Source organism: Eschrichtius robustus, chromosome X (genome assembly GCF_028021215.1).
Source record: "Eschrichtius robustus isolate mEscRob2 chromosome X, mEscRob2.pri, whole genome shotgun sequence".
Classification (NCBI taxonomy): Eukaryota; Metazoa; Chordata; class Mammalia; order Artiodactyla; family Eschrichtiidae; genus Eschrichtius; species Eschrichtius robustus.
The window spans coordinates 46766287-46793569 of NC_090845.1; the positions used below are offsets into that span (position 1 = coordinate 46766287).

At 42.2% G+C, this 27283-nt stretch overlaps 1 protein-coding gene across 4 annotated transcripts in view; it reads right to left on the reverse strand.

Annotated features, from left to right (window-relative positions):
- The window catches only part of SHROOM4 (shroom family member 4), a 202630-nt gene extending 197457 nt beyond the window's left edge, over positions 1-5173 (reverse strand). For all 4 annotated transcript variants that reach the window (XR_011072284.1, XM_068533556.1, XM_068533554.1 and 1 more), the window contains exon 1: positions 4934-5173. Coding sequence is in view for 3 of the 4 variants with exons in the window: in XM_068533556.1 (XP_068389657.1) it covers positions 4934-5050 (117 nt within the window). In the remaining variant the exon portion in view is untranslated. The remainder of the gene's footprint in view (positions 1-4933) is intronic.
- Positions 5174-27283: the final 22110 nt, after the last annotated feature.

A 27283-nucleotide genomic window follows, 5' to 3' on the forward strand; every position in this document is an offset into this window, starting at 1 on the left:
GGCCAACGACCCCCATTTGGCAAATAGAATCTTGGGTCCAAAGAGGATAAAATAATATAGCAACATCAGTGCACACTAAGTGGAGGAGGTGAAGCTTCTTCCTCCTCCAGGCTACTGCCCCACCCCACCCTACTTTGTTCCAGGGCAGTAACTAGTGTCCACTTCCTTCAGTGTGCCAGATAGAGACTGCCACCAAAAGTGGGCCAGGAAAAGGGCAAATATGTAGGGTGAGCCTGTTTCTGCAATGTCTTGTCCTTCTCCCCAATTTTCCTCCTTCTCCTTTTCCTGCATCCCCACATTGGTCTCCACCCTTTCTTTTCTCCACCCTCAGCCAACCTCAGGGCACATTTCCAAGAACTCAAAATGAGTATAGGAATCTTACACTACAGCTTAGCAACTCTCTCTCTCACACACGCACGCACGCACACACACCACAGGAGGATACAATTTGAATCTCTGAGGCCTCTGAGAGGCCCTATCTGATGCATAATCATTGGCGCCAGAACCTTGAAAAGGTCACCCACCCTCCAAAGTGGATCTTTTCCAGCGCACGGAGCCAACTTCATGGATGACTGTCTACACTGTAGAGGGGGTAGAGGGGGACCCCTAGGTAGCAAATAGCCAAGTCTGATTAGAAGAAAATCTCCACTTCATCCAGACAGGCCCCCTGGGTCAACGAGGTAGATGCTAACCAAAGGAATCAATAACGCCAAGGGCATGGGCCCAATTCTCTAGTTGGTCACATTTCTTTGGGAACACCACACTGTATGGGGCAATCATAAACCATCCCTTAACACTTGGGATAATCAATAATAATAGTTGTTTTTAAACATTTCTTCTTTTTTTGTCACTTAATTGTTAAGAGAAGGCTATACCAGTCTCCACAACTTCGGCAGCTGAATTCCCTACTTTCAGGGAAATCATAGAAGCCTATAGGAACTGATGATTTCCCCAACCTGATTACTTCCTGATCCAAAGGGCCCCCCATAACAAATATGAAATACACTTTCACACTCTATGCACTCTTCCCACTAATCATCTTTCCTCAAATTCCTCCACTCCCAAGATGCCTCCACCTGTTCCACAAGCTATCTCCAAGCATGTACACCACATCAGATCCAAATCGTTTTTAGTGTTTTTCCCCATGACACCGAAGGAGGTTCTCCGATATTTCTTACCATGGTTCTGGCACCTTACCTCTGTCTCTGCCTGACCTGAGATCATCACAAGTGATTTGGAGTCACCAAAACAGTCCTCTCCTACTCCCTGAGCCCAGACTCCACCAGGGAGTGTCTACAACCCAGTGCTCACCTACTCTGGAAACACAGGCTGGCGTGCAAAAGGTCACTGGGGTGGGAGGCCGCCAAGACTGGATACATCCCTCAACGGTATTGCCCCATGCCCCTTCACAAACTGCAGTACTACTGGAAGAATTGAGAAACTCTCCAAGTAGAGGATGTGGAGAAAAGGGAACCCTTGTGCACTGCTGGTGGGAATGTAAATTGGTACAGCCACTATGGAGAACAGTATGGAGATTCCTTTAAAAACTCAAAATAGAACTACCATATGATCCAGCAATTCCACTACTGGGTATATAGCTGGAAAAAACAAAAACTCTAATTCAAAAAGATACATGCACCCCAATGTTCTTAGCAACACTATTTACAATAGCCAAGTCATAGACACAACCCAAGTTTCCATCAACAGGTGAATGGATAAAGAAGATGTAAAAAAAAAATATATATATATATATATACACACACACACATATATATATAATGGAATACTACTCAGCCATAAAAAAGAATGAAATATTGCCATTTGCAGCTACATGGATGGACCTAGACAGTATAATGCTTAGTGAAATAAGTCAGACAGAGAAAGACAAATACTGTATGATATCACTTTTATGTGGAATCTAAAAAATAATACAAATGAATCTATATACAAAACAGAAACAGACTGACAGACACAGAAAACAAACTTATGGTTACCAAAGGGGATAGGGAGAGGGGGAGGGACAAATTAGGAGTATGAGATTAACAGATACAAACTACTATACATAAAACAGATAAGCAACAAGGATTTACTGTATAGCACAGAGAATTATACCCAATATCTTGTAATAATCTATAATGGAATATAACCTGAATAAAAAAGAATCACTATGCTGTACACCTGAAACTGACACAAAATTGTAAATCAACTATACTTCAATAAAAATAATAATTAAAAAAAAGAAACTCTCCAAGTGGTAGAAAATATGATAGATTTGGAGCCTACCACTGGCATAAAGGATTGGCTACCAGACTGTCATAGTCTTATTTAAAGACTTGAACCTCGTAGTAGACGTGGAGACACCTAAGCCCAGGGAGGGCAGGTGATGTACCCAGGATCCTGGGGCTAGTGAGTGGCAGAGCAAGGATTAGAACCCAAGTTTTCAATCTGTCAATACAATTCTCTTTCTACACCCTTCCATCCCATCCCCACCAATGTGTACAGACTGAAGCTATTTTCAAGAAGAAATCTGTATTGTTCTGAAGCATAAGGGGAAACAAAACTAAGGTAGAAAAATTAAAAGGGGATTAATGAACTATGCCACATACTGTCTTGGCAAGAAAAAAAAAATACAGGCAACCATTGCACCTTACAAAAATGCCATGGCCCCTTTATATAATAATAGGGCTAACCAGGTTAAATATAGCTGGCTTTTACTGGAAGGAATGAAGCTATCTGGGATAGATGGGAGAAATGATGTTACCCCCTGCATATCCAAATGTGTGTAATAATAAGCCTTCATATATAATAGGGGTCAACTGTACATTCAGCAGAAAGGGAGTCGTTAAAAGGCACCCTGCCTCTCAACACACGAGTCATTTCCTCAACAGCTTGGCCAAGGAAACCCTCATCTACCCTCAAATAATCCCCCAGCCAGACCACAAATTGTTGGCTGCCCCATACTTAGTAACACCCCCCTGCCATGCTCCTGCTGGTTCAGAAAACAATCCAGGACCACAGCAGCAACCACTCTCTGGGGTGCTTCTCAGGATGGGTCAGCCCTGGGCAGGGGTGAAAAATGACATCTCCAAGGCAGGTTGTCTGGGCAGACTGGAAAGTCTGTGGGTGGTGTCAGGAGAAAAAGAAAGGGGGGAACTGCCAGACCATGGAGGGCTGCATAGACAGTTCTGACCTTGGTGGAAACAGCGGGGAGAGGAGGAGTTTGATTAGAAGAAATTCCTGAAGGCCAGGATTCCCCTTCTCAAAGGGGTTGTTTGAGAGTGTTTAAAAAAAAAAAAAAAGCTTATTACTCCCTCCGGATAATACTGGAGGGAAAGGGATAGTGCCTTGGGGGCGGGGGGGGAAGGAATGGCGTGACAGTGGGTGACAAAGCAATCTTAGGCTGGTTAGAAATACATGACTAGTATGGGGAAAGGGGGTGCTGGATGAAGATCTGGGCTGGTTATTGGTGTTTGGGGAAGCTAAAGATACGAGGTTTCCCTGACAGCCCCTCAAAGTTTTGCCTCAGGCGCTCAAGATGATTGGTACACCCCATGGCAACACCCCAGGATTTCTAAGAGTGTGGCCCCCAAGGCCTGAAGGACCCCCTACAAGTTAACCAGCAGCTCCGGTGCCTGGCGAAAGGGGCACAGGTTACGCGGGGGTGTGGCGGGGGCATTCGCCACCCCCTGCTGAGACATGACCCACGTTAAGAAGCCAAAACAATAAAGTGACATTTGTTCCCCACAGAGAAACCACATCTTTTTATCTGCAGCCCAAACCCACGTCTTCCACCTCAACTGCAATTTGAGCGGGTTGGAAGGGGAAGGGCTTTTCAGATTTGAGCATTTCAGAGAAACAAAAACAAAAATAAAAAAAAAAACAGGATAAAGTTCGTGAAGTTCGCTCCCTTGGCCATCTGGCGCCTCAAGGTGAGTCGTCCTGCAAATCTCTCTTCCCAGTTGCAGCCCCCGCGGCCCCCACCCCCTACACTCACCCCTACCGGGGGATGGCTTGCTCAGGGATTCTGGAGCGCTCCAGAGAGCTCCTCTCCCCTGCCCTCAGCTGCAACTTGGCTTCCTGCAGACCACAGCCTCCTAAAACAAACAAACCCTGGCGGCGGCGGCGGCGGCGGCGGCGGCGGCGGCGGCGGCGGCGGCGGCGGCGGCGGCGGCGGCGGCGGCGGCGGCGGCGGCGGCGGCGGCGGCGGCGGCGGCGGCGGCGGCGGCGGCGGCACAGCTGCGCTCCATGGCGCAAATGTTTCCTCCACTCTCCTCAACGTGCAGGAAATCTCGCCGGCGCTGGGGCAGGACTCCGGCGGGAGGGAAAGGCCGAGCCCAAGCGGCAGCAGCAACGCCCCACCGGCTGAATGGATGTGCGCGCGTCCGGCCGTGGGAAGTGAGGCTGACGAAAGCCACCGATGCCTCATCTCCGTTCCCACACCGGACCCTCGCCCCGCAACCTGCCCGGGCGAGATGGCCCGCCGGTCGATCCAGGGACCGACGCCGTGAAGAAATGTGCCAAGGCGCCTTGCTTGTCCCTTCAGCCCCTCGCTGTCCCGCAGGGGCACGGGAACTTCCAAGGAGGAACCCCCAACAGCCACCACTTCCTCCAGCTCCAACGGAGGGGAGCAGCCGCCCAGACACTGGGGAGCAGAATCGGCCCCCGAGCCCTCCCGAGGGTGTCTGCGCGCGGGGCTGTAACCCGGGGCCGGCCGCATTCTCATCCAGCGCTCCCGCCACCCCGAAGGGGTGTCCGCGCCGGGGCTGGTGGCCAGACCCCCCCACCAGTGCAGCTAATGCTTCATGTCGGGGCTTTCATCCCCAGCACCGAACAAGTTTCAAAGTTGGTCTGAGGGCCGCGTCCGGCGGCAGCCTGCGTACCCGCTCGCCCATTCAAAGTTGGGCACCGCTGGGACAGAGCCGCCAGTTCTTACCTTAGACACTGTGAGCGGTTCGCAGTGTTCCAGACCCCCCTTAAGGGTGAAGCCCCAGGGCGCCCCCCCTTGCAGCTGCACAGGGACGTACTGGAAGGACCCAGGCCGGTTCTCCATCCTCCGCTCGGCTCAGGGCCGCGGGGCTCCTTTTCCGCGGGGGCTACGTTGCCTCCGCCCCCAGCGGCTCCACCACCATAGCCCTCCAGCGCTACGCCACCCCGCACCGCCCTGCTCCGCCTACTCTCCTGGCTGGAGACGCTCGGGCAGCGAGCGAGCGCAAGGAGGAAATGACACGGAGCTGGAGAGAGGGGGAGGGGGGGGGAAGGAGAAAGGAGGAAAAAAAAAAGAAAAGAAAGAAGGAGAGGCGGAGGGATAGCGCGTAATGGACAAGAAAATGGAGCAATGGGGAGGGGCAGTCACTGGGACCTCGCCTATAGGATCGCTGGGGAGTGGGAGCAAGGCGAGGCTTCACATCAATTGTTACATTGTTTCATTCAAGCAGGCCCCCCTCTTTGGTTCTCCTCCTTACTGCAGAGTTCCCCGCCCCTCCAACCAGCCGAGGCGAGGGGAGGTGAAAGTCGTTAGTGTGGATGGCCCGCGTGGCTGAGTGGGCTGAAATGCTGCTTTCCCGATTAGCGCGTTCATGTTTCTCTGACTGCCTTTTTCTTCTGAAGGTCCCGAGAACCGGGTCCTGGGAGGGTTACAAAGCTGCTAATTTGTGGACCTTGCCTAGAGGGATGGAAAGTCAAGCAAGCAGGCCAGAGAACACAGTGGGGCTGTGTGTGTAGGCTGCTCTGTGTGTATGAGCTAGGTGTGTGGGGTCATTATGAAACATCGCCCCGGAGCATAGTTTAAATAAAGAAGCACTTTGAGGATGCCCCCTGCCCAGGCTCAGCCGCACCCTGGCTCAGTGCTGGCGTCTATGGGTAGCACTGTGCTCATGTATGTTCCAGTCATCTGGAGTTCCTGGCACGGCCTTGCACTTGCCCCACTGAGATGACCAAGCCAGGAATCAGCAAACTTTATGACTAGCAGTATTGTTTTCACTCCTAAACAAACCTACAGGAAGGAGCATCCATTGATAAGCTGGCCAATTAACAATGTGGTGCCTTTTGGAAGAATCGGCTTTTAGACAGGGGCCAGAACGTCTCTGCTCATCTGTTCATGCTTGAGGCTGTAGTGTCTGAGCTGAGCTTTTAGGACAGACCAAACAAATACCCACACTAACAGTCCCCAAAAGTGAATTTGTTACGAAATCTTGGGCTGATTTCTCAGTCTTGACCTGGGCACGGTTACCACTCCTCTCTGAGGTGGTGTCTCTGGAGCCACATTGAGGCAGTGAGTTTTTAAAGAGCTTCGCAGTAGCAGGGAAAGTTTTGACAACTCAGTGGTGACTCCACACGACCCCTCAATGCTCTATTGCCTGTTCCATCTCTTGCCTTCTTCTTGTGCAGTTTCTTCTTCATCGCCAAGAACACACACCATGACACCCTTACTTCCACAGTCAGCTTTCTGCGGACAAGGTTGTCAGTCTTTGCTTCCATTTCCTCACCTGTCACAGCCTCTTCAACACACTTCAGCCTGTGTGTGCCCCTTCAGGCCACTGAAACTTCTCTCACAGGCTCTCCTCCCTCCCCCAATCCTTTCTTCTCCGCCTCCTGGACTGTCTGCATTATATGATGCTGACCTGACTTTTCTTTAATAAAACTGCAGTTTTGGTGTTTATAACCTGCTTTTTAAAAGTCCTTAGATATGTATAACTGATTCACTTTGCTGTACAGTAGAAACTAACACAACATTGTAAATCAACTATACTCCAATAGAAATATTTTTAAAAAAACAAAAAAAAGGAAAAAAGTCTTTAGAGATGATTCATGTGGGGAACCACCTTCAGTCTTTTAGATTTTTAGACCTGCAAAAACCCTTTCAATCATGTTCATTTTTTGTTTGCATTTCTCCTACTAGAAAGCAGAAAATTTGAGAAAATGGCAGCTGAGTTTCTTGATTGCATGTCAACCTATGACATAACACTCATTTGTTCTGTCCCACCTTGAAACTGAGCTTTTATTTTTTTTCTTCGTCTTCTTTTTGACATAAGACTTCTATCTCCATGATTGTCACTTGGTAAAACTTAGCATGTTTCAGTTTCAGCGTATCGAAATCTATAAAGTGGAGTTCACAGGATCTGTGGTCATCACTCAAGGTCTACTAGAATTATGTGTCTAGACTAGAGAAAAGAGATTGGGAAGCAGGAGACACATATGTGAGCCCTGGCCTTGTCACTAACTAGATGGGTGACCTTGGGCAAATCACTGAACTGTTTTCAGTCTCATTTTTTTTCATCTGTAAACTTCAGCTAATAAGCCCTGACCTCCCTCCCTCCCAGGCCTGTTGAAGACTAAAATGAAATAATACATATGAAAACACTTTGGTAAGGAAAGAGTCAAAATCCTCACAACCTTATTATGAAAGCAAGCACTGAGCTAGCCTTTAAACAATCTATTTTCATTCCAAGACTTACTCCACACTGATGTCTTGTTGCACTCTTCAGTTTATCCTTTCCATTATTACAGCAAAAGAACATAAATTACCTAGCCCCTGGTGCAAACAGCACATAAGTAGCCATTTTGAACATCGGATGGCTGGATAATCTTGCTTCTTTACTGATAAAAATTACTGCTAGTGGCAGGGATCTCATTCTTCCTTGGAAGTATAGTTAGTGGGAGCATGATTATGTAATGGAAAGGGTACTGGGTAGGATGTGAGATGCCTGGATTTTAAGCTGGTTCTGCCATTAAATTGCTGTGTGATATTAAGCAGATCATTGCCCCTCTCTGTTAATGGAAAAGATTGAGCTACTTGATTTCTTAAGTTCCTCTACAGTTTGAAAATTCTGGGACTACTTCCTGGCAAGTGGCTAAACATAGTTATATGTGCAAACAAAGCCTTAATGATGGAGATGAACCATGTGAAAATAAAGCAATGGAGAAGAGTCCAGGGGTCTATTTCTCTCCTCCTCTCTCTCTCTCTATCTCTCTCTCTCTCTCTCTCTCTCTCTCTCTCTCTCTCTCTGTTTGTGTGTGTGTGTGTGTGTGTGTGTGTGTGTGTGTGTGTGTGCAGCCAATGGACAGATGATAAATTCACTCTAAAGTATGTTAAATTGCCTGTGGGTAAAAAGGTGGAAAGTCCAGTAGGCAGGTAGAAATAGGAAACCGCATATCAAGAGAGGAATGGTGATTGATAATACACATTTGGATTATAGTTGAAGCCATTTGGAGTGGATAATCTCATGCAGGGATATCAGAATGATAAGAAAATGGAGATTTAGATGAAACCTTGGATTATGCTAATATTTAAAATATTATGCTAGTATTTAAAAGTCAAGAAGGATCACAAAGGATCTAAAAAGGAGCCAACAGGGGAGGTGGGCAAAAGGTCCATCAGCGAAACAGGGAGAGAGAAATTAAAAACAGGTTGTTTACTTCCACCTCATAAAAAAAAAATCCTCACAGGAGTCTTTTCTCATTAGAAATCTATTGACCAGTTTACCTTTATTGGTAGGAAGGAGATTGAAATAGCAGTCCTTCTTTGAACTTTTTTATTTTTTAACACAAATTTGAATACAATTTTCCTCATAGTAGCACCTCTAGCTCCTTTCTGAATTAAGGACTCTTTTGAGAGTCTAGTGAAAGCTATGCACTCTCTCCCCTAGAAACTCCTAGAAAGCTATGCATTATCACCCCATGTTGCATATAGTTTGGGCTGAGGCTTATAGACCCTAGCTTCAGAATCCTTGCTCTAGTAAAAGATCAGATTTTTTTTACTGTGGCAAAAGTATATGACATGAAATCTACCCTCTGAACAAATTTTCAAGTGTAGAGTACAATATCATTAACTACATGCACAATGTTGTACAGCAGATTTCTAGAACATTTTCATCTTGCTTGACTGAAACTTTGTACCCATTGAATAGCAACATCCATTCCTTCCTCTCCTCAGCCCCTGGCAACCATCATTTCACTCTGATTCTATGAATCTGACTATTTTACATTTCTCATATAAGTGGAATCATGCAGTGTTTGTCTTTTTGTGACTCGCCTATTTCACTTAGCAATGTTCTCAATGCCCATCCATGTTGTAGCATGACAGTATTTCCTTTTTTAGGGCTGAATAATATTCCATTATATACATATATATATATATATGCATATATCTCACACTTTCTTTATCTATTCATCAGTCAATGGGCATTTAGGTGTTTCCACCTCTTGGCTCTTGTGAATAATGATGCAATAAACTTGGGAGTGCAAATATCTCTTCAAGATCCTGATTTAAATTCTTCTGGACAAATACCCAGTTGTGAGATTTCTAGATCATATGGTTGTTCTATTTTTAATTTTTTGAAGAACCTCTGTACTGTTTTCCATGCTGGCTGCACCGTTTTACATTGTCATCAACAATGCACAAGGATTCCAATTTTTCAACCCCCTTGCCAACAATGGTTAATATGAATTTCTGGTTTTTTTAAATAATGGCCATCCCGAACAGGTATGATGTGATAGACATTGCATTTCCCTGATGATTAGTGAGTTGTGCATCTTTTCATATACCTGTTGGACATTTGTATGTATTCTTTGGAAAAAAGTCCATTCAAATCCTTTGCCCATTTTTTAGTCAAGTTATTTGCTTTTTTCTTTTTTCTTTTTTTCTTTCTCTTTTTTGCTATTGAGTTGTATGAGTTCCTTATAGATTTTAAATATTAACTCCTTATCAGATATATGGTTTGCACATATTTTCTCCCATTCTATAGGTTGCCTTATCTACTGTTTGTTTTGTTGGGTTTTGTGTTTTCTGTGCAGAAGCTTTTTATTTTGATGTAGTCCCATATACTTATGCTTGCTTCCTATGATTTTGGTGTTATATCCAAGAAATTGTTGCTGAGACCAACGTCACAAAGATTTCCCCCTATGTTTTCTTCTCTGAGTTTTACAATTTCAGGTCTTATATTTAAGTCTTTAATCCATTTTAAGTTAATTTTTGCGAATGGTAAGATAGAGGTCCAGTTTCATTCTTTTGCATGTGGATATCCAGTCTTCTCAAGATCATTTGTTGAAGAAACTACCCTTTGCCCATTGGATGTTCTTGGCTCCCTTGTCAAATATTAGCTGAATGTCTGTGCGGGGGTTTATTTCTGGGCTGTCTATTCTGTTCTGCTGGTTTATATGTCTGTTTTTTATGCCAATATCCTGTTGTTTTGATTACTATAGCTTTCTAATATATTTCAAAACCAGGCACTAGTAACGCTTCTAGCTTTGTTCTTCTTTCCCAAGATTGTTGTAGCTATTTGGGGTCTTTTGTGGTTCCATACAAATTTTAGGAATTTTTTTCTATTTCTTTGAAAAATGCCATCAGAATTTTGATAGGGATTGCATTGAATCTGTAGATCACTTTGTGTAGTATGGCCATAGCAGTTCTTTTAAAGGGCTTACATATTTACTGAAACAATGTTTCAACAGAAAATTTAGTATTCATTCAGTGGGCTTAATTTGCCCTACATTCAGAAGACAATTGCTAAATGCTAGGCACTATGCAACACATTTTTCATGTATTATTGGCAATGATTACAATGACCCTGCAAAGTAGGTATTAGTAACTGTTTTCCAAGTGAGGAAACTAAGTCAGGAAATGGTAAAACCAGGATTTCAAGGCAGGGAGGCTGCAGAAGCATCCTGCGATGACTTTATTAATCGTGTCTCTGTCATATTCTCCTCTTTTGCAGGGGAGGGAAGGGTTTGGAATGCTCCATTCTGCTCTCTTCATGTTTCCATTTGGGAGTACTTCTGTTAGAATAACTCTCTTGACCTCTTTCCCCACCTTTGGGCGAGTTGGCAATTCTGTCTAGCTAAGTGGGAAGGGTATTAATAAGCCTATTATGGACATCTACATATTCCTTTTTCTCCAATCCAGATTTTAACAGTAATAAACAGATATTTTAAATCTCTGCCTCTCTGCTTTCCATGTCTCTCAATTGGTTCTGAACTTGTGTGTGGATGAGAGTATTAATATTCACTACTACCCCCCAAATATATCTACCCAATCCATTTTATGCAATTTGTGTGTCCTCTGTCTGCTTTCTATTCCTATTGTCTTCTGAATGTCTATATGGGCCTGTTTCTGAATGCAGCTCTGATTGCCTAGGTGCCTCTGTGTCTGTACATCTGTGTAACAGGAAGTGTATGTGGGTGTTAGGCCCAAGCTCCATGCAGTCCTCAAGGGAGGTTGATCTGAGTATGTGCGGGGGAGAGAGGGAGAGAGAATGAAGATGTGTTCCTTGAACTTAGCTTTGAGGGCCACCTTCCCACAGTGATCATACTGATTCTTGAAGCAGGCTCTACCTTCTCCCTTAGAAGCAGGCTCTACCTCAAAAGACTGCTTAATTTCATTTCTTTCCCTTTCCTTCCATTCTGGAGTCACAGACTTCCTACTTCCTGTCTGTGTGCTAGCAGTCACTATTTCAGAAACCCTTTCTGTGCTGTCTCACAGATTGTTTGAAGATTATTTACAGACTAGGGAAGTTCTCATTTGTCATAGGCAAATGATCCTATTAGAGAAGTCTAACCTGTGTTTTGTGATTGTTATCTTGTGTACTATGGCACATACTTCTAAGATACTCAAGTCATCTTCTTAATTTCATCACTCCATTGGGAAAAATAAGGTAAGAGTCAGAATTAGAGTCACCATTTTACAGGTGAAACCAAAGGCAGAATAGATTCATTGCTTTACTAATCATCCCTCCATGCTTTCTTGGAAAATCAAGTATTGGTGGACCCAGAATATTCCTGGGCCAGTTGACTCATAGGCAAAGGGGGACCCAAAGCATTTTTTAATGGAACAGATTATGTCATAAATGATATCAAAAAGTGTTCATTTTTAATCTCATCAATTGGATCCATTGGACTATTCTACTTGGATTTCTAAGGCCCTTGTTTCTCCATTTATCCCCACCCTGCCCAACAATTACCCTGGCTCTTCTGAATGTTTCTCACAGAGGAGAGATCTGGGGCAATGATAATTATCAGTGGAGAGCGATAAAAGTCTAGTGTGGCAGGTATTTTTCATATACAGATTACAAGAAAATAATAGCAAGCTCCTCGCTCCCACCTAGTATACACCTAAAGGCGTGTGTGTTGTTGGGGGGAGGTGGGAGGTGAGGGTTGCAACAAAGGGCAAATCTAAGCAGACTAACCTACTAAAGAGTCTGATTCCTGGGGAATTTTGCCTGGGGCTAGGGAAAGACACAACGGATACAGGCCTGTTTCTTTTGAATTAAAGCTAGTATAACATTAGCATACAAAATACTGTAGCTGGGACAGTACTTTTGTTAAATAAATCATAAGGACATGCTGCTGGAGAAATATGGAGTTTCAGTTTCTCCTTAGGTAACTTTTATAAAGAATCCTTCCTTCTATTGCCATTTGGGTCAACCTATGCTTTTATCCACTCAGAAAAACACCAATTGTCTCATGGAATCTCAGGATCTTGGCTTGGTATTATGTTTGAGACTGTAGATTTAGAACTTCTTCCTTCCTTAGTAGACAAATCTAGACAGCTTTTGTGTGTGTGTGTGTGTGTGTGTGTGTGTGTGTGTGTATGTGCAAGAGGCTGCCATCTGTTGTGGTTGGTGTTCTCCAGGATGGCTTGTTGGAGCAGGAGTTGGTTTGTTTGTGTTCTAAGCTCACACTAATGTCAGCCCAACTGGAAACCTTCAATTTGCCCTTGGGGAAATCAGTCATCTGGTACAGGTTCAGCTGGGCTGTGAAGAATGTTTACCATTGCTCTACAGGAGTTTCAGCCAGGGATTGACTCCATATCAAAGATGTGAAAATCAGATGAATTGCTGAGATCCAAAATGTGGGCTTGACGATGGCCTTTTATGGTACCCAGCTTGGACAGGGGCCACCCCTTGCTTTGAGCTGTGTGTTAGCCAGTCCATTCTACTTCTCAAATTCTGTTTTCTGCGAGTCATTCCTTTCGCCTTAGTCATTAATAAAATAAAATTTTGGTGCATATTAAGCTCTTACCTCAATTACTTCAGCCATGGAAAGAAAAAAATCACACGTTCATATACACACAAAATCCAGCCCTTTTACTTTCAAAAAGTTTCCATCATTTTGCCCTGCAGAGAAGTGGCAGAGAAGGTACACCAATGCACTGAGCATTTGAGCAAAACAAAGTCCCCACTGTGGTTTTGATGAAGCTCTGGAGAAGTACACAGTTGACAGTCAAAATATAGATATAAATATCCTTTTTTTCTTTGATAGTTTACTTTTACTCTAAAGTAAGTAGAAATGAACCCTATCTATGAAATATTGGCAAAAGAGGAAACTGTTTTGCTTTGGCTTGAATCTAGAATGACCTAGCCCAAAGAGGAAAGAATAACCTGTTGCCTTTGTCCAGGAGTGTCAGATGGACTTCAGAAAAATATGACTTTCTCCAAATATTTTCTTTGCGGAGGTGGTCCCAGGTATGTGTACGTGTGCCTAGATGTGTATACATCCACCCCTTCACCCATATAGATACATGAACAAAGCCACACATAAGGCCTCATGTTCAAATTTGGGAACGCCTGGCTCCTTTCTCTGAGAGTCTGGCAGCTCAGATTGCTAAAGAAAGAGGTTCCTAAATTCTGGAACAACTGTCAGGCACCTGACAATTACTTGATGTTTTAATATCTAGGGCACTTTCAGTGTTTTTTCTTTCAGTGTTTTTATTATTATTATTTATTTTATTTCTTTTTTCTTTCTTTCAGTGTTTTAATTTCAGATTAAACTTCAGAAATCTGGATATCATACTTAACTTCTCCCTTTTTCTTCCCAACCACTGACATCCACTCAGCCACCAAGGTTTGCCATTTACAGTCCTAAAATAGTTCTCAAATCCATCCATTTCTCTCCATGCCCACCGCCTCTTCATCATCATCTCACACCTAGACCATTGGAACAGATTCCTAACTGGGCTTCCTGATGCCGCAAATCCATTCTCCACTTTGCAGCGCTTTGTAGCCAGGATGCTCTTTCTAAAACACAAACTGTATGTCACTCCTCTGTTCAATTTTTTTTTCAGTGGTTCCCCATTGTTTACTGAATAAAATCTAAGTCCCTTGACTAAGATCCTTATTTTGTGGCTCCTGCTTACATAGTACTATTCCCCCTGCCACCCACAACCCTCTTCCAACCTCCCCCTACAACACACACTTGGATCTCTAGATGTACCAAATTATGGGCAGTCACCCTAAGCACAATCTGTTCTCTTGTACCTCTAGGCCTTTGCACAAACTTTTCTTCCTGCTTAGAATACCCTCCACTTTATCCTTGTCCATCTGGCAAACCCCTACTCCTTCTTCAAGTCAGTTCAAAGATCACACTGGTAGAAGAAATCTTCCTTGATACCTGTAAGGTATTCTTTCTTGATATACCCATTGCCCCCTTTATATTACTCTACTGTGGCCCTGATCATATTTTATTGTAATTGTTTCCTCCCTTGGGCTGGATATTCTTTGAGGGCAGGAACCATGTCTGATTCTTCAATATGCTCCCCAATGTCTAGCACAGGGCATGGACATGGTTGATGCTCAGTCATCACTGAACACATGACGCTGAGCCTGGAAGACCAAAGGCATTTTTTGTCATATGGAAGGAACATTCTGGTTGGTGTCTTGATATATCTCTTAATCATGGAATGGAAGATAAATATTGCCTCCCCTAGAGCAGCCAACAAATAGGACATCACAAAGAGGCTCCTCTAGTGATTCAGAATCCACAGTGGATCCTGAGTTTGACCAAACTCCAAGCCTAGAGAGCTTTCTACTTTGATACTATTTGTTGGTACATGTTACTGGAGAAAAATTACAAAGAGAAGCAATGTAAAAATTTGGCTAGGCTGTAGAAAAGGCATATAAGAAATACAAATTGCCATCTCCTTAACACGACATTCCAAATGCTCCACAAATTGGCCCCTGCCTTGCTCTCTAGCTTTGTCTCTTCGTCCTCTGACTCTCACTTTACCCTCCCACCACACCAAACTGTTTACTCCCAACCCCCCTCATGCTGTCTCTCTGCCTTGAATACATTTCCCTTTGCTTTAGGTAACTCCTACCAACATAAGATTTAGCTCAGGCCATACTTCTTCCAGGAAGCCTTCCCTAACTAACCAACACACCAGTGTATATGTGTGCATACGCTGGCATGTGCACACACACACAGAGTATAGATAGACGGTTGTATAAATCACGACTCTTTTGCTTGAAAGTGACAGAAATACAGCACAAATAAGCTTTAGCCAAAAGAAAGGGGTTATTGATAGTAATGGAAAAGCACAGAGGTAATTTTAGGCATAGCTTGATCCAGGTGCTTAAATGATGTCATCTGCAATTTGTTTCTATCTCTTGGCTCTGACCTCTTCTATGTTGATTCAGTTCTCAAGTAGGCTCTCTCTTCATGGTGGCCAAGATAGCCACCAAGAGCTAGAGATTTGCATCTTACCACTCAGCAACCCCAGTGGAAACACAGACCCACTTTCTCAATAGTCCCAGCAAAAGTTTCTGAATTGAGTCTATCCCCAAACTAATAACAATGACCAGATGTATTAGTCAGGGCTCTCCAGAAAAACAGAACCAATTGTTTGTTTATTCATTTGTTTGTTTACTATAGGAATCATGCAATTACGGAGGCTAAGAAGTTCCCTGATCTGCCACCTGCAAGTTGGAGAACCAGGAAAGCTGGTGGTATGATTCAGTCTGACTCTGATGGTCTAAGAACCAGGAGTGCCAATATCCAAGGATATTCCAGATCAAGCAAACAGCAAATTTGCTCTTCCTCTGCCTTTTTGTTCCATTCAGGCCCTCAACAGTTTGGATGATGTCCACTGGCATTGGTGAAGGTGATCTCTATTCAGTCTACTGATTCAAATGATAATGTCTTCCAGAGACACACTCACAGACATATCCAGAAATAATGTTTTAACAGCTATCTGGGCATTCCTCAGCCCAGTCAAACTGACATTTAAAATTAATCATCACACCAGAGTTGGGTGATACACCCATCTAAGTAGGATGAGATATGTTACCAGAAGAAGACATGTTGGACAGCAAAAGCACTATATGTTCACACTTGGTTTTCCTCTTCTGTCCTCCCATGTTCCTCTCCATTTCAATGCTCTGATCAGACGGTATCATTTGCATTTGCATATATGTCTGTCTCCTGCACTAGACTGTGAGTTCCTATGTCTATTTATCTCTGTATCCCAGGAGACAGTATGGGGGCTTGGCTTCTAGTAGGTATTCTCAACCAGTGAAGGATGAATGACTTTGCTGTGCATTTTGAATGGATGATTAAATTACATGGAGCCATACTAAGGCTAATCCAGGCACATAGTTTAATTTGCTAATTAGACAAATTAATAACATGACTCTAATTTATTTAATTAAATGCACAATTATTACTATGTTGCATGGTAAGGAGATATAAATAATGAATGGTTCATTCAAAATTATGTAATAAATGCCTTCTCTGTGTCAGGCACTATGCTAGAGACTAAGATTAGCCTCTGTCTATTAATTAGCCCTTTACCATTAATGAGAGTCAGTAGAGTATAGTGATTGTAGGTGTGGGTTCTAGGGCGCTAGATTAAAATCTTAGCACTTGCATTTACTAGTTAAGTGACCTTCTGCCAGTTTACTTAACCACTGTGTCTAGTTTCTTCTGTTAAGTGAGAATAGTACCTACCATAGAGGGTTGTTGTGAGGATTAAATACAAAAATGGTAAAGAACTGAGAATAGTACCTAGAACATTTTAAAGTCCTTAATAAGTGTTAACTCTTATGATTAGCTATTCACAGAAGCTCCTCTCTACTTAAATTTCACTTTAACCATTATACTTGGCCTGAGGCAATGCCCTTGGGTTAGGGGTTTAAAATTGAGCCTGAATACAACTTCTGGGTTTTCAAAAAAAGAAAATAGAACAGAATAGAAGCTTCTTTTAGCCCTGGCAGAGTTGTATTTGGACATAAAACCTAGGACCTTGGCTCTCTTAGTGGGAAATTACCATTTCCTAATGAGCCACTAGTCCAAGCCTCATAGATACAGAGAAGGAAGAAGTGGTCTTTTCCCTTGGGGAAGAGGTGTTGTTCCACAAGAGCTAGGAGATGACTCAAATCCCTGCATTGCCACCTCATGTGGCTCCTAGGAGAATCAGAGTACAAGCAAATAATTTGGGTGGCTAAACAGGGTTTGCTAACAACATACACTAGTTCTAAGTGGGCTCTTTGATTTAATGAAGAGGGGATGCCATTTGGAGGCCAGCAAATCTGGGCCAGAATCCAAGCTCTCCTCTTTACAGACTGTGGCATCTTGGGTAATAATAATGATCACAGTTCAGACTTTTTGGGTGCTTACTATGTGCCAATCACTGTTCAAAGCACTTTGCATATATTGTTTCCTTCAATCCTTGCAAACAAGGTAGGTTCTTCTATTATTATCTTCTTCTACAAGTAGAAGAAACTGAAGGGCAGAGAAGTTAAGTAATGCGTCTAAGATCACATAACTAGTAAATGGGGAAGCCAGGATTCCGACCTAGACACTCTCACTCTAGAACTCATGCTATTAACTACCTCTTCATGCTGCCTGCCAACTCAACCTCTCTGAGCCTCAGATTCCTCATCAGTAAAATCAGCTTAATTATACCCACCTCATAGGGTTGTTATGATGATTAGAGCTAAGCTGGGGGAAGCATTTCATACAATACTGAACACAAGGAAGGAGCTCTGAATAAGAGTTGTTATCATTCTGTCTCTGCATTGTTCCTAGGGGCAGCTGGTCTGGACTTTCCTTCTTTGTTGCCAGCACTGCTTCTTGATTCTAATTAGTATGACTACAAATGAGTTTCCGTATGAGGGAGACACTACCAGGTTAATTACACAATGGAGAGAACTTTGATGCCAATGATGATTTTTAGTTAATCCTTAAACTGTGATTCTGCCTTCTGTGTCCTGGTTACATGTGCCACTCACCAGGCCCCTCAACACTGGCTGATGTCCCTCCCACTCTCCATCTAACCTTCCCAACTGGGGCTCCTGCCAAGTTGGCCATATTTCTACCTGTCATCTCATTATGGAAAAAATGGATCTGAAAATGACTGAAACACCAGCCTGCTAGCAGATCCTCATGGGCACAAATACATCTGAAAGGGATATTAAATTGTGGCCAGTTGTTTCATTCCTCATTGGTAATTTTTATTTTCCTGTCACCTTCCCACTATTTTGAGTATATATGTAATCATTGAAACAATAAAGTTTAAGACTCAACTAAAAACATGGAAAGAAAAATAGCAACTAAAAAACCCCATCCACCAATGACAAGCTTGCACTCTCACAACTGCAATGCAAATAGGTCTGATCCTTTGGGAAAGCAATTTGGTAATTTGCATTAAGAGCCATAATTATGTTCTTGGCCTTTGACACTGCAATCCCCCTGGGGACTCTATCCTAAGGACAGACTTCAGCAGAAGGAAAATACAAGCCTATAGGCACAAAGATTGTCAATGAGTATAATTTTTACTAATGAGAAGCTGGAAATAATGTTAATGTTGAACAACTTGATGTATATTAGGACCTGTCAGTAAATGAAATAGGAAAGATAAAAGGTTCACTTTATAATATTAAATGAATAAAGCAAAATACAAAGTAGTTACAACCAGGTCAAACTGTCTTTATATGGACACAACCTAGAAAGGACTATAGAAAATGAAAATTATTGCATTAGGACAGTGGGTCAAATGATAGTCTCTTCCTCTCCACTTCGATGTCTTTGATTATTGACTTTAGAAGTTTTAATGTGTGTTTGAGTAGGAGGTGAGGAGTGTGAAGGAGTTGGAGAAGGAATTTCAAACGCCAGCCCCCTTAACTCCATTTCTTAATCATTACCTTACAAGTAAAGCCAACTAAGAAAAAGACTTAATTTTGTCTTTCAATACAAAGATATACAGTAGCCATACTTACTCATCCTATCAGATATGCATACTCAGTCTGGCTCCCACTCCCCAGCCCTTCCTTTTCTTGTCCCATTGTGGCATGCAGCAGGGCACAGGAGCAAACACATTCATATTTCCATCCCCAAGCTGCCACCATCAGCTGTGTGGCCCTAAGTGTGTTACTTTAACTTGTCTTTGGCTTAGTTTGTTCATTTGAATAATGGGGCTAATAATGGTACTTACATTTTGGGATGGTGTGAGAATTAAATATGTTAACATATGCAAAGTGCTTAACACTGTACCAGGTATCATGTAAATGCAAAATAAATCTTAGTTTCTGGCTACAAAATTGGAATAGTACTAGCACCTACCTCAGAAGGTTCATAGAGATGAAATGGGAGAATAAATTTCAAGCTCCTTGCCTAATAGGTGTTAAATGTATGGTAGCTGTCAGAAAAATTGCTGTACTGGGTAGTCTCGTCTAGTAACAAAATTATTTAGATGATAAAGGGGTCATTTAATGCTCATGCTGATACCAAGTAGATTGGTGCCTGGAGAGACATACCTGTTAAAAATTCCTTCTAAGCAAGCAGTATGAATCTGAAGGTCAAGGGGAACCTGAGATGGTGACTCAGCAGGGAAAACATGTGCAGAATAAAGACGAAGCTCTTTTCAAAACCGTGAAGAAACTAGAAAGTAAACAGGATGATTAATGCAGATTGTAGAAATTCATGGGGCAGTCCCCAAAGGAGTATGCTAAGAGGTCAGAGGCAAGTCAGCTAGAAAACCTTAAAAGCAAACTTAGCGGAGTTGAGTAGAAGTGGGAGGTGGGATCTGAGCCCAGAAAAGAAAGAGGCTGATAATAATAGCTAGTACCAAATCTATACTATGTGTCAGCATTGTGCTAAGCAATTCATATGCATTATATCATTTTGTCTTCCTTATCATGCTACGAGGTAAATTTTTATTATTTCTCCCATATTATATTCTGGACCCAGCTATGCCTGACTACAAAACCTTAAAGTATACCAGGTCCCAAAAGAGTATCTTTTGAAAATAAGCTATTGAATAAGGTTTGGATGATCCAAAACAGAATTCGTCATCTTTTCCCAGGGAATCCATCCTTCATTCTGTACTTCCCATCAGAGCACTACCATCGACCCAAGCCAGAAACTTGGGAGTCACCTTGATTTTTCATTCTTAATTGAATCAGCCACTAAGGCCTTCCTAAATATTTTTGAAATCCATCATTTCCTCTCTGTCTCCTGCAATTCAAGCTCTCATTCTCTCCAACATGGGCTATTCTAGTAGTGTCCTATCTGGATTCTCTGCCTTTAGTTTTGACTTCCTTGTAATCTAACTTACAAACTGCAGGCAACATGATCCCTTTTCTTCTACTTTCTTTTTTTTTCTACAAAATAATCCCACTAACATGCAAATCTGACCATATCATTTCTCTACCCAAGAACTTCCGGTTGTTCCATAATTGTGCTCTGAGTGATGTCCGTGACTTGACTCTCCATGTTCTCCTGACTTGTACCTACTTCTCTGGCTTCATCTCCTTTCACTCTCTATCCCCTGAACTTCAATGTAGCTCCTTCTTATTCACCTCACTAGTCCATGGGCCTCATGACTTTTGCTGGTGTCATTTCTTCCACCAAGTTCACCCTTTTAAATTCCTTTCCTCTCAACCTTTAAGTCTCAGCCTAGGCATCAACACCTCCAGAAAGCCTCTCCTGACCCTTGACTGTGCTAACTGACTCTCCTCTACCCTTTGTCCCCCTCGCCCCATGTCTAGTCACTTACTATAGTATATTGAAATGATCTGTGTGGCTATGGATCATGCCTTGTTCATCTTTATACCCCTAAAATCTAGCGAGTCCCTGGTCCATAGTTAGGTTTTGATCTGTGTCTTTGAACTGTTGCAGGCACTTAGGTTCTGTATGCAAGTAATGCTTGAGGTATAGAGACCAAAGAGACTTAGAAATATCTACCATTTATGAAGTACCTTCTGTGTGTGATGAAGTACCTTCTGTGTGTGACGATCTCCAACTGTGACTGGCACTCACTAGCCCTCTATCCTGTCTTATTTTTCTTCATAGCTCTTATCACAATCTGTCATATTATATATTTTACTTATTTAAGTGTTTGTTAGACTTCCTTCAGTATAATATAATCTCCATGAGGCTAGTAATGTTTGTCTTTGTTCATTGCTTTATCCTCAATGCATATAGCAGTGTCTGGCATATAGTAGGTTCTCAGTAAATATTTTTGAATGAATGTGGAGGGTAGGCACTTTCAATGTATAATCTCATTTAGTCCCCACAACAACCCTGCAAGGTAAGTATTAATGTTTCTATTTTAAAGGTGAGGAAAATAAAGTTCCTCATTATCCCACACAGAGAATAACAGAGATTTTGAGAAATTGGTATATTTATTGGGCCTATAGGTTCAAAGATGATTGACTCAAAGATCAGGGCCACAAGATCTGGGGATGCAACAAAAATACCAGCCCAATAAAATACCTATTAATAAGTGAACAAGCTGAACTTAATAGAAAGACTGTATACTCTCTTCCCAGAGAGAGACTGTATACTCCCACATTCTACAAATGAAGTCAGTTTCACAGCCTGAATAGCTAATATTATATCTTCTGTTCTAAAAGAATCTGGGGGCTTATGAGGACTTCCATAGGAAAATTATGAGGCAAGGCCATTGAACCAAGGGTACATTTTGGCAGACAAGTCCCTAAGGATTTGCAGACAAAATTTAGTTTGTGGTACAGAGAATTAGGGTACCTGATGTGTGGTCCCTGTAGTTCCAAACCACACCTACCGCCATAAGGGTAGATGAGAACCAAGCTCTTTGCAAAAGGCCTTGCAAGGCTGTCTCTAGTCAGGGTCTTGGATGTTGCCATTGTGTCTGGAAGTTGGCCAGATCTCAATACAGATGACATTAGCTCCAGAATGCTCGAATTCTATCTCAAGTTTTGGCCTCTGTAGTCCCTCATTTCAACTTTGGTTCCTTCCAGCCCATTGAAGACTTATTTTCAAATTTCCTGCCCATTTTTAGTCTAGATAAACTAGGAGGGGAGAAAAAACCCAGGCTTAGGAAAGACAGGGCTGTTCCTGTATTTTCTTGAAACTCTTTTTATTGCCCCAGAAGGGAAAAGTTTCCTAAAAGATGATCTAAAAAGTAAGTTTTTTTTTTTCTGTGTGTTAGCTCTCCCCCAGAGAAAAATATCTGGCATTTGTATCATACTTTATAATTCAATACCGTGCTTTTCACTTATAATAGGGCAGTTTAATCATTACAGTCATTTTATAATGGAGGAAAGGGTGGCTCAGCAAAGACATATAGCTAGTCCAAGGCCACACAGGTAGAAAAGGGTAGAATTTGCTTTGCTAGTCTTAAGTGATAGTGAATCCCAGCCTTTATATCTTACCTTTGATTAGATTTCTCACTTGGATGTCCCACAGGCCCTTCAAGCTTACTGTGGTGAAAACTGAACTCATCGTCTTTGTCCCCTACCTCCCAAAACTTGCTCTCTTTCTCTCTTCTCTATCACAGAGGATGGAGCCTTTATCCATCCTGGTGTTCAATCAGGCACCTGGGAGTTAACCTTGACTTCTACTCCCATGGAGTCTCTTGAATGTTCCCTCCTCAATAACGCTGCCTCACTACACTATCCGAGATTCTCATCTCCTGTCATCTGAACTGATGCAATGACCTTTCCACTGGCTTTCTTGCCTCCATTCTTACCCTGCTTCATTCTCCAAGCCAGAAGGACCTTTCTAAACCACAAATTAGATCAAGTTATTAAAACTCTTCAATAACTTTCCATTTTAGGCTAAACTATGAATTTCTTAGCTTGGCATCACATTCTTCCTCCTTTTTCCCCACCTTCCCTGACATGAACTCTGCAGTCTACTGACTGAAACTTTCTAGTTTCCTGAAAGGGACATAAACTGAGCTCATATTTATTGGGCACCTATTATGTGCCAGGTTGTGGCCCAGACATATCATCTTTTAAAATTTAATCATTAGCAACTATCCTTTGTGGTAGATAATGTCATTATCCCCATGTGACAGATGAAGAAACTGAGACAGAGAGGCTAACTAATTTACCCAAGGTCATGCAGTTAATAAGTGACAGATTCGGGATTTGAGCCCAGGCACTTTGGTTCCAGAGTCTGTGTTCTTAACTACTACCCTACCTCTTTCATTCCTGTCTGTGTGCCAAGAATGTCCTTCCCTCCTTCTCATTGTCCACAGGCTAAACCCTTTAAGGCTTAACTCAGGAATCTTCTCTGGGAAAAGTTCCCTGACCTCTCCACATTCCTATGCTAACTCTGATCCCTGCCCCCAGCTGAATAAGCGATCTCTCTTCTGGCTTCTCCTAGAACCTGTGCATTCCTCTAATTATAGTACTTGACACATACCTTATGTGTCTATTCATGAACTTCTTGAGGGCAAGAAGCTGACTTTAGTCACCTTTTATCCCAGCATATATATAACACAGTGCTTGGCACACAGTAAATGTTTTTTGAGTAATCATTCTTCTGGAAGATTTCCCACAAATAACTGGGATGAGTTCATATTTTCCCAAACACACAAATCCACAGGTGACAACCTTCACTATCCTGGAGCCCTGAGAGCCCCCACAAAACTAAGCAGGGAAGACTTCGAAAGAAGATGGAATGGATCATGAGCTGTAATGTTTTATTTTTTAATGTTTTATTTGGATATGTTTTCAAAGTTATAGAAAAGTTGTAAGAATAAGAATTATACCAAGAAGACTCAAGTACCCTTTATTCAGATTCACCTATTTCCAACATTTTGCCCATTTGCTTTATCATTTGCTTGCTCTATCATCTACCATCTATTTATCTATCTATACGTATGTCATAGTTGATTTTTCCTGAACCATTTGAGAGTATGCTGCACATATCATGGCCCTTTTCCTCATAAATACTTCAATACTCTCTTACATAACCACAGCACAGTTATCACCACTAAATTTGACATCAATATGATACTTTAATATCATCTACTTTCCATATTTCTTATGTAAGATATTCCATATTCCAGTTGTGGCAACTGGCCGCTGTTGATAGCATTTTTTGTTTGCTTCTGCCAGTATAGGATCCAGTCTAAGATCAGGTATTGAATTTAGCTGTCCTGTATCTTTACTCTCTTTTGATTTAGAACATTTCCACAGCATTTCTTTGTACATATTTTATGACATTGACATTTTTGAAGAATATCGTCCTCTCCACCCTATGCTTTTTAAAAATATGTAATGTCCTTCATTTTAGTTGCCTGATGTTTCCTTGTGGTTAGATTCAGGTTATGTATTCCAGGCAGGAATATCACATAGGTGATGCTATGTCCTTCTTAGGGAATTGTACAAGGTGGCACCCATGTCAAGATGTTGCCCAATCATTTCATTGTATAGTTACTATTTTATCTCTTGCATCTGTGGGAAAACACATTAATAGCCTGCAAATAAACTGCTTCTCATTAAAATGTCCCATATTTAGTATCTATTGATCCCTGCCTGAACCAATCTTTAGCATGATGGTTGCAAAATGATGATTATTTTCCACCTCTAGCACTCCCTCCACATTTACCAGTCAATTCTCAGTATTCTACTATAAGCATGAACCCTCCCTTCTCCCCCTTTATTTATCTTCCTGTTACCACTATGAACTCATGGATTCCTATTTTTCATCAATGGCTTATAATTCATTACTGTTCTTAATTATTTTGGTGCCCAAATTGTTCTATGTTTGGACAGTGGGAACCCTTTCAATATCTGGTTCCTGTGTCCTTGCGATATGTGCCCATTATTTTCTTGAGCACTTCCTTACTTTCTTTTTTTAAAATATTTATTTATTTATTTATTTATTTATTTGGCTGCGTCGGGTCTTAGTTGCAGCACACGGGATCTTCGTTGTGGCATGCGGGATCTTTTCGTTGTGGCATGCGGGATCTTTTCGTTGTGGCGCGCGAGCTCTTCACAGCGGCGTGCGGGCTTCTCTCTAGGTGTGGCGTGTAGGTTTTTCTCTTCTCTAGTTGTGGCGTGCAGACTCCAGGGTGTGTGGGCTCTGTAGTTTGTGTCACACAGACTCTCTAGTTAAGGCACGTGGGCTCAGTAGTTGTGGCGCGTGGGCTTAGTTGCCCTGCAGCATGTGGGATCTTTGTTCCCCGACCAGGGATCGAACCCACGTCCCCTACATTGGAAGGTGGATTCTTTACCAGTGGACCACCAGAGAAGTCCCAGCACTTCCTTACTTTCTGGCATAATGAGATGTTCCAGGCTCATCTTGTACCTACTCTGTTCCAACTCTGGGACCACCCATTTCTCCAAGGACCTCTGATTCTTTTAGTGGGGAATGGTATTAGAGATCAAGATCTGGACATTAGGTGTTGAATTGAATGACAGAAAGGTCCAATAGGAGCTGGCCAGATAGAAGAGAGCTTTCTTAGCTATGGGGGAAGGAGAGGAAAACAGAGATTAGATGATGTTCTCAAGAGTATGTGCAGCTACTATGGCAAACATTGTAGGTTGCTCAAATGACAGCCTTACATGCTCACCCCATATGCTCAAGGAAGAACCCAGAGTCATTCTTTGTTCAGCCTAGGAGATGTGTCATTATTGGATTAAGCCAATCATGGCAATCCCATTCCCATTTGCCTGGTGAAACCTACTAGTGAGCATATGACCAGTTCTGGTTAATGAGACCTTAGGGAAAGTCTGTTGTGGGGTTTCTAGGAAAGAATATCCTCTCTAATAAAAACTGTGAGCCTTGAAAGAAAACACCCTCTTTGTCTCATGACTCTTGTTTGCTCCTTAGAATGTTGCTGTTTGAGGATGTGATGTTAATGCTGTAGCAGTCATCTTGTGGTCATTCATTAATTCAATAAATATTTATTGAGTGCATCCTGTGTGCCAGGCAATGTTCTTGGTACTGGGGATACAAGAGTGAACAAAAGTCTCTGCCTTCATGGAGTTTACATTCTAATGTGCGAGAGAGGAAACAAAATAAATAAAATATATGCTGGATGGTGATAAGTGATATGGAAAAAGTGAAGCAGGGAAAGAAGAGAGGGAATGTAGAGATGGGGTTGTAATTTTTTATAGGGATTTTGAGGACAGCCCAATTAAAAAGGAGTTATTTGACAGTGCCTTGTGAGCACCTAGAGGGGTGGGACAGGGAAGGTGGGAGGGAGATGCAAATGGGAGGACATATGGGAATATATGTTTATGTATAGCTGATTCACTTTGTTATAAAGCAGAGACTAACATACCATTGTAAAGCAATTATACTCCAATAAAGATGTTAAAAAAAAGGAGTTATTTGAGAAAAAAATGACATGCTTCATGAATTCAGGTATCTTCATATAGGGCCATGTAATCTTCTCTGTATTGTTTCCGTTTTAGACAATATGTGGTATTGAAGAAAGGAGAGACATTACTACACTCCTAGGATGGTAGAGCATAAAGATGGAAAGAGCCTGGGTCTTTGATGACATCACTGAATTGCTGAATTAAGCAATCTGGGAATTTACTTTGTTCCATACTTCCTATTATGTGAGCTCATGAAAAGTCTTTATTGTCTAAGTATGAATTAGTCAGATATCTGTAGTTGCAGCCCAAAGCACTGTAACTGAAACAGAAGTCATTAAAAAAGTTTGCTTGACTGGCTCAAGAAGTAGTTAGAGGGTCAGCTTTGTGATTTCTGTTGTGCAGGATTTGGAAAATGGGAGTGCTAGAGTTGGAAAAATCATCATTTTGCAACCATCACAGTAAAGATTGGTTCAGGTGAAGATGAATGGACACTAAATCTGGGGGACATTTTAATGAGGAGTAGGTTACAGACTAGTTATAGGGTCAATGTTAAAGGCTGAATGTTACCAGGGGTCTCAGGAAGGGAATTACCAATCTGGTAAGTTGAAGATGACCATGAGAACATAAAGCCAGGGAAGAATAAATGTACTAGAGGAAGGGAAGTTATTTGGGAGATGGGAAAGCACATGAAGCAAGAAAGCACAGCCTTTGGCATAAAAGGCTTGGGTTGGAGCTGCAGTTCTGATGATTATTGATTGGGTGAACTTAGGCAAGTGGTTTCATCTCTGAGCTTTAGTTGCCTTGCCTATAAAATGAGGGTGATGATGCCTACCTTAAGATAGATGTTCAAGGATTAAATGAGGTGTAGTGGACTTGGTTGATATACAATATAGCATAGCAGGTAGGCATGTGGGCTCAGAAGTCAGACTGCCTCAGTTCAAAACCTTGCTCAGCCACTTACCAGCTGAGTG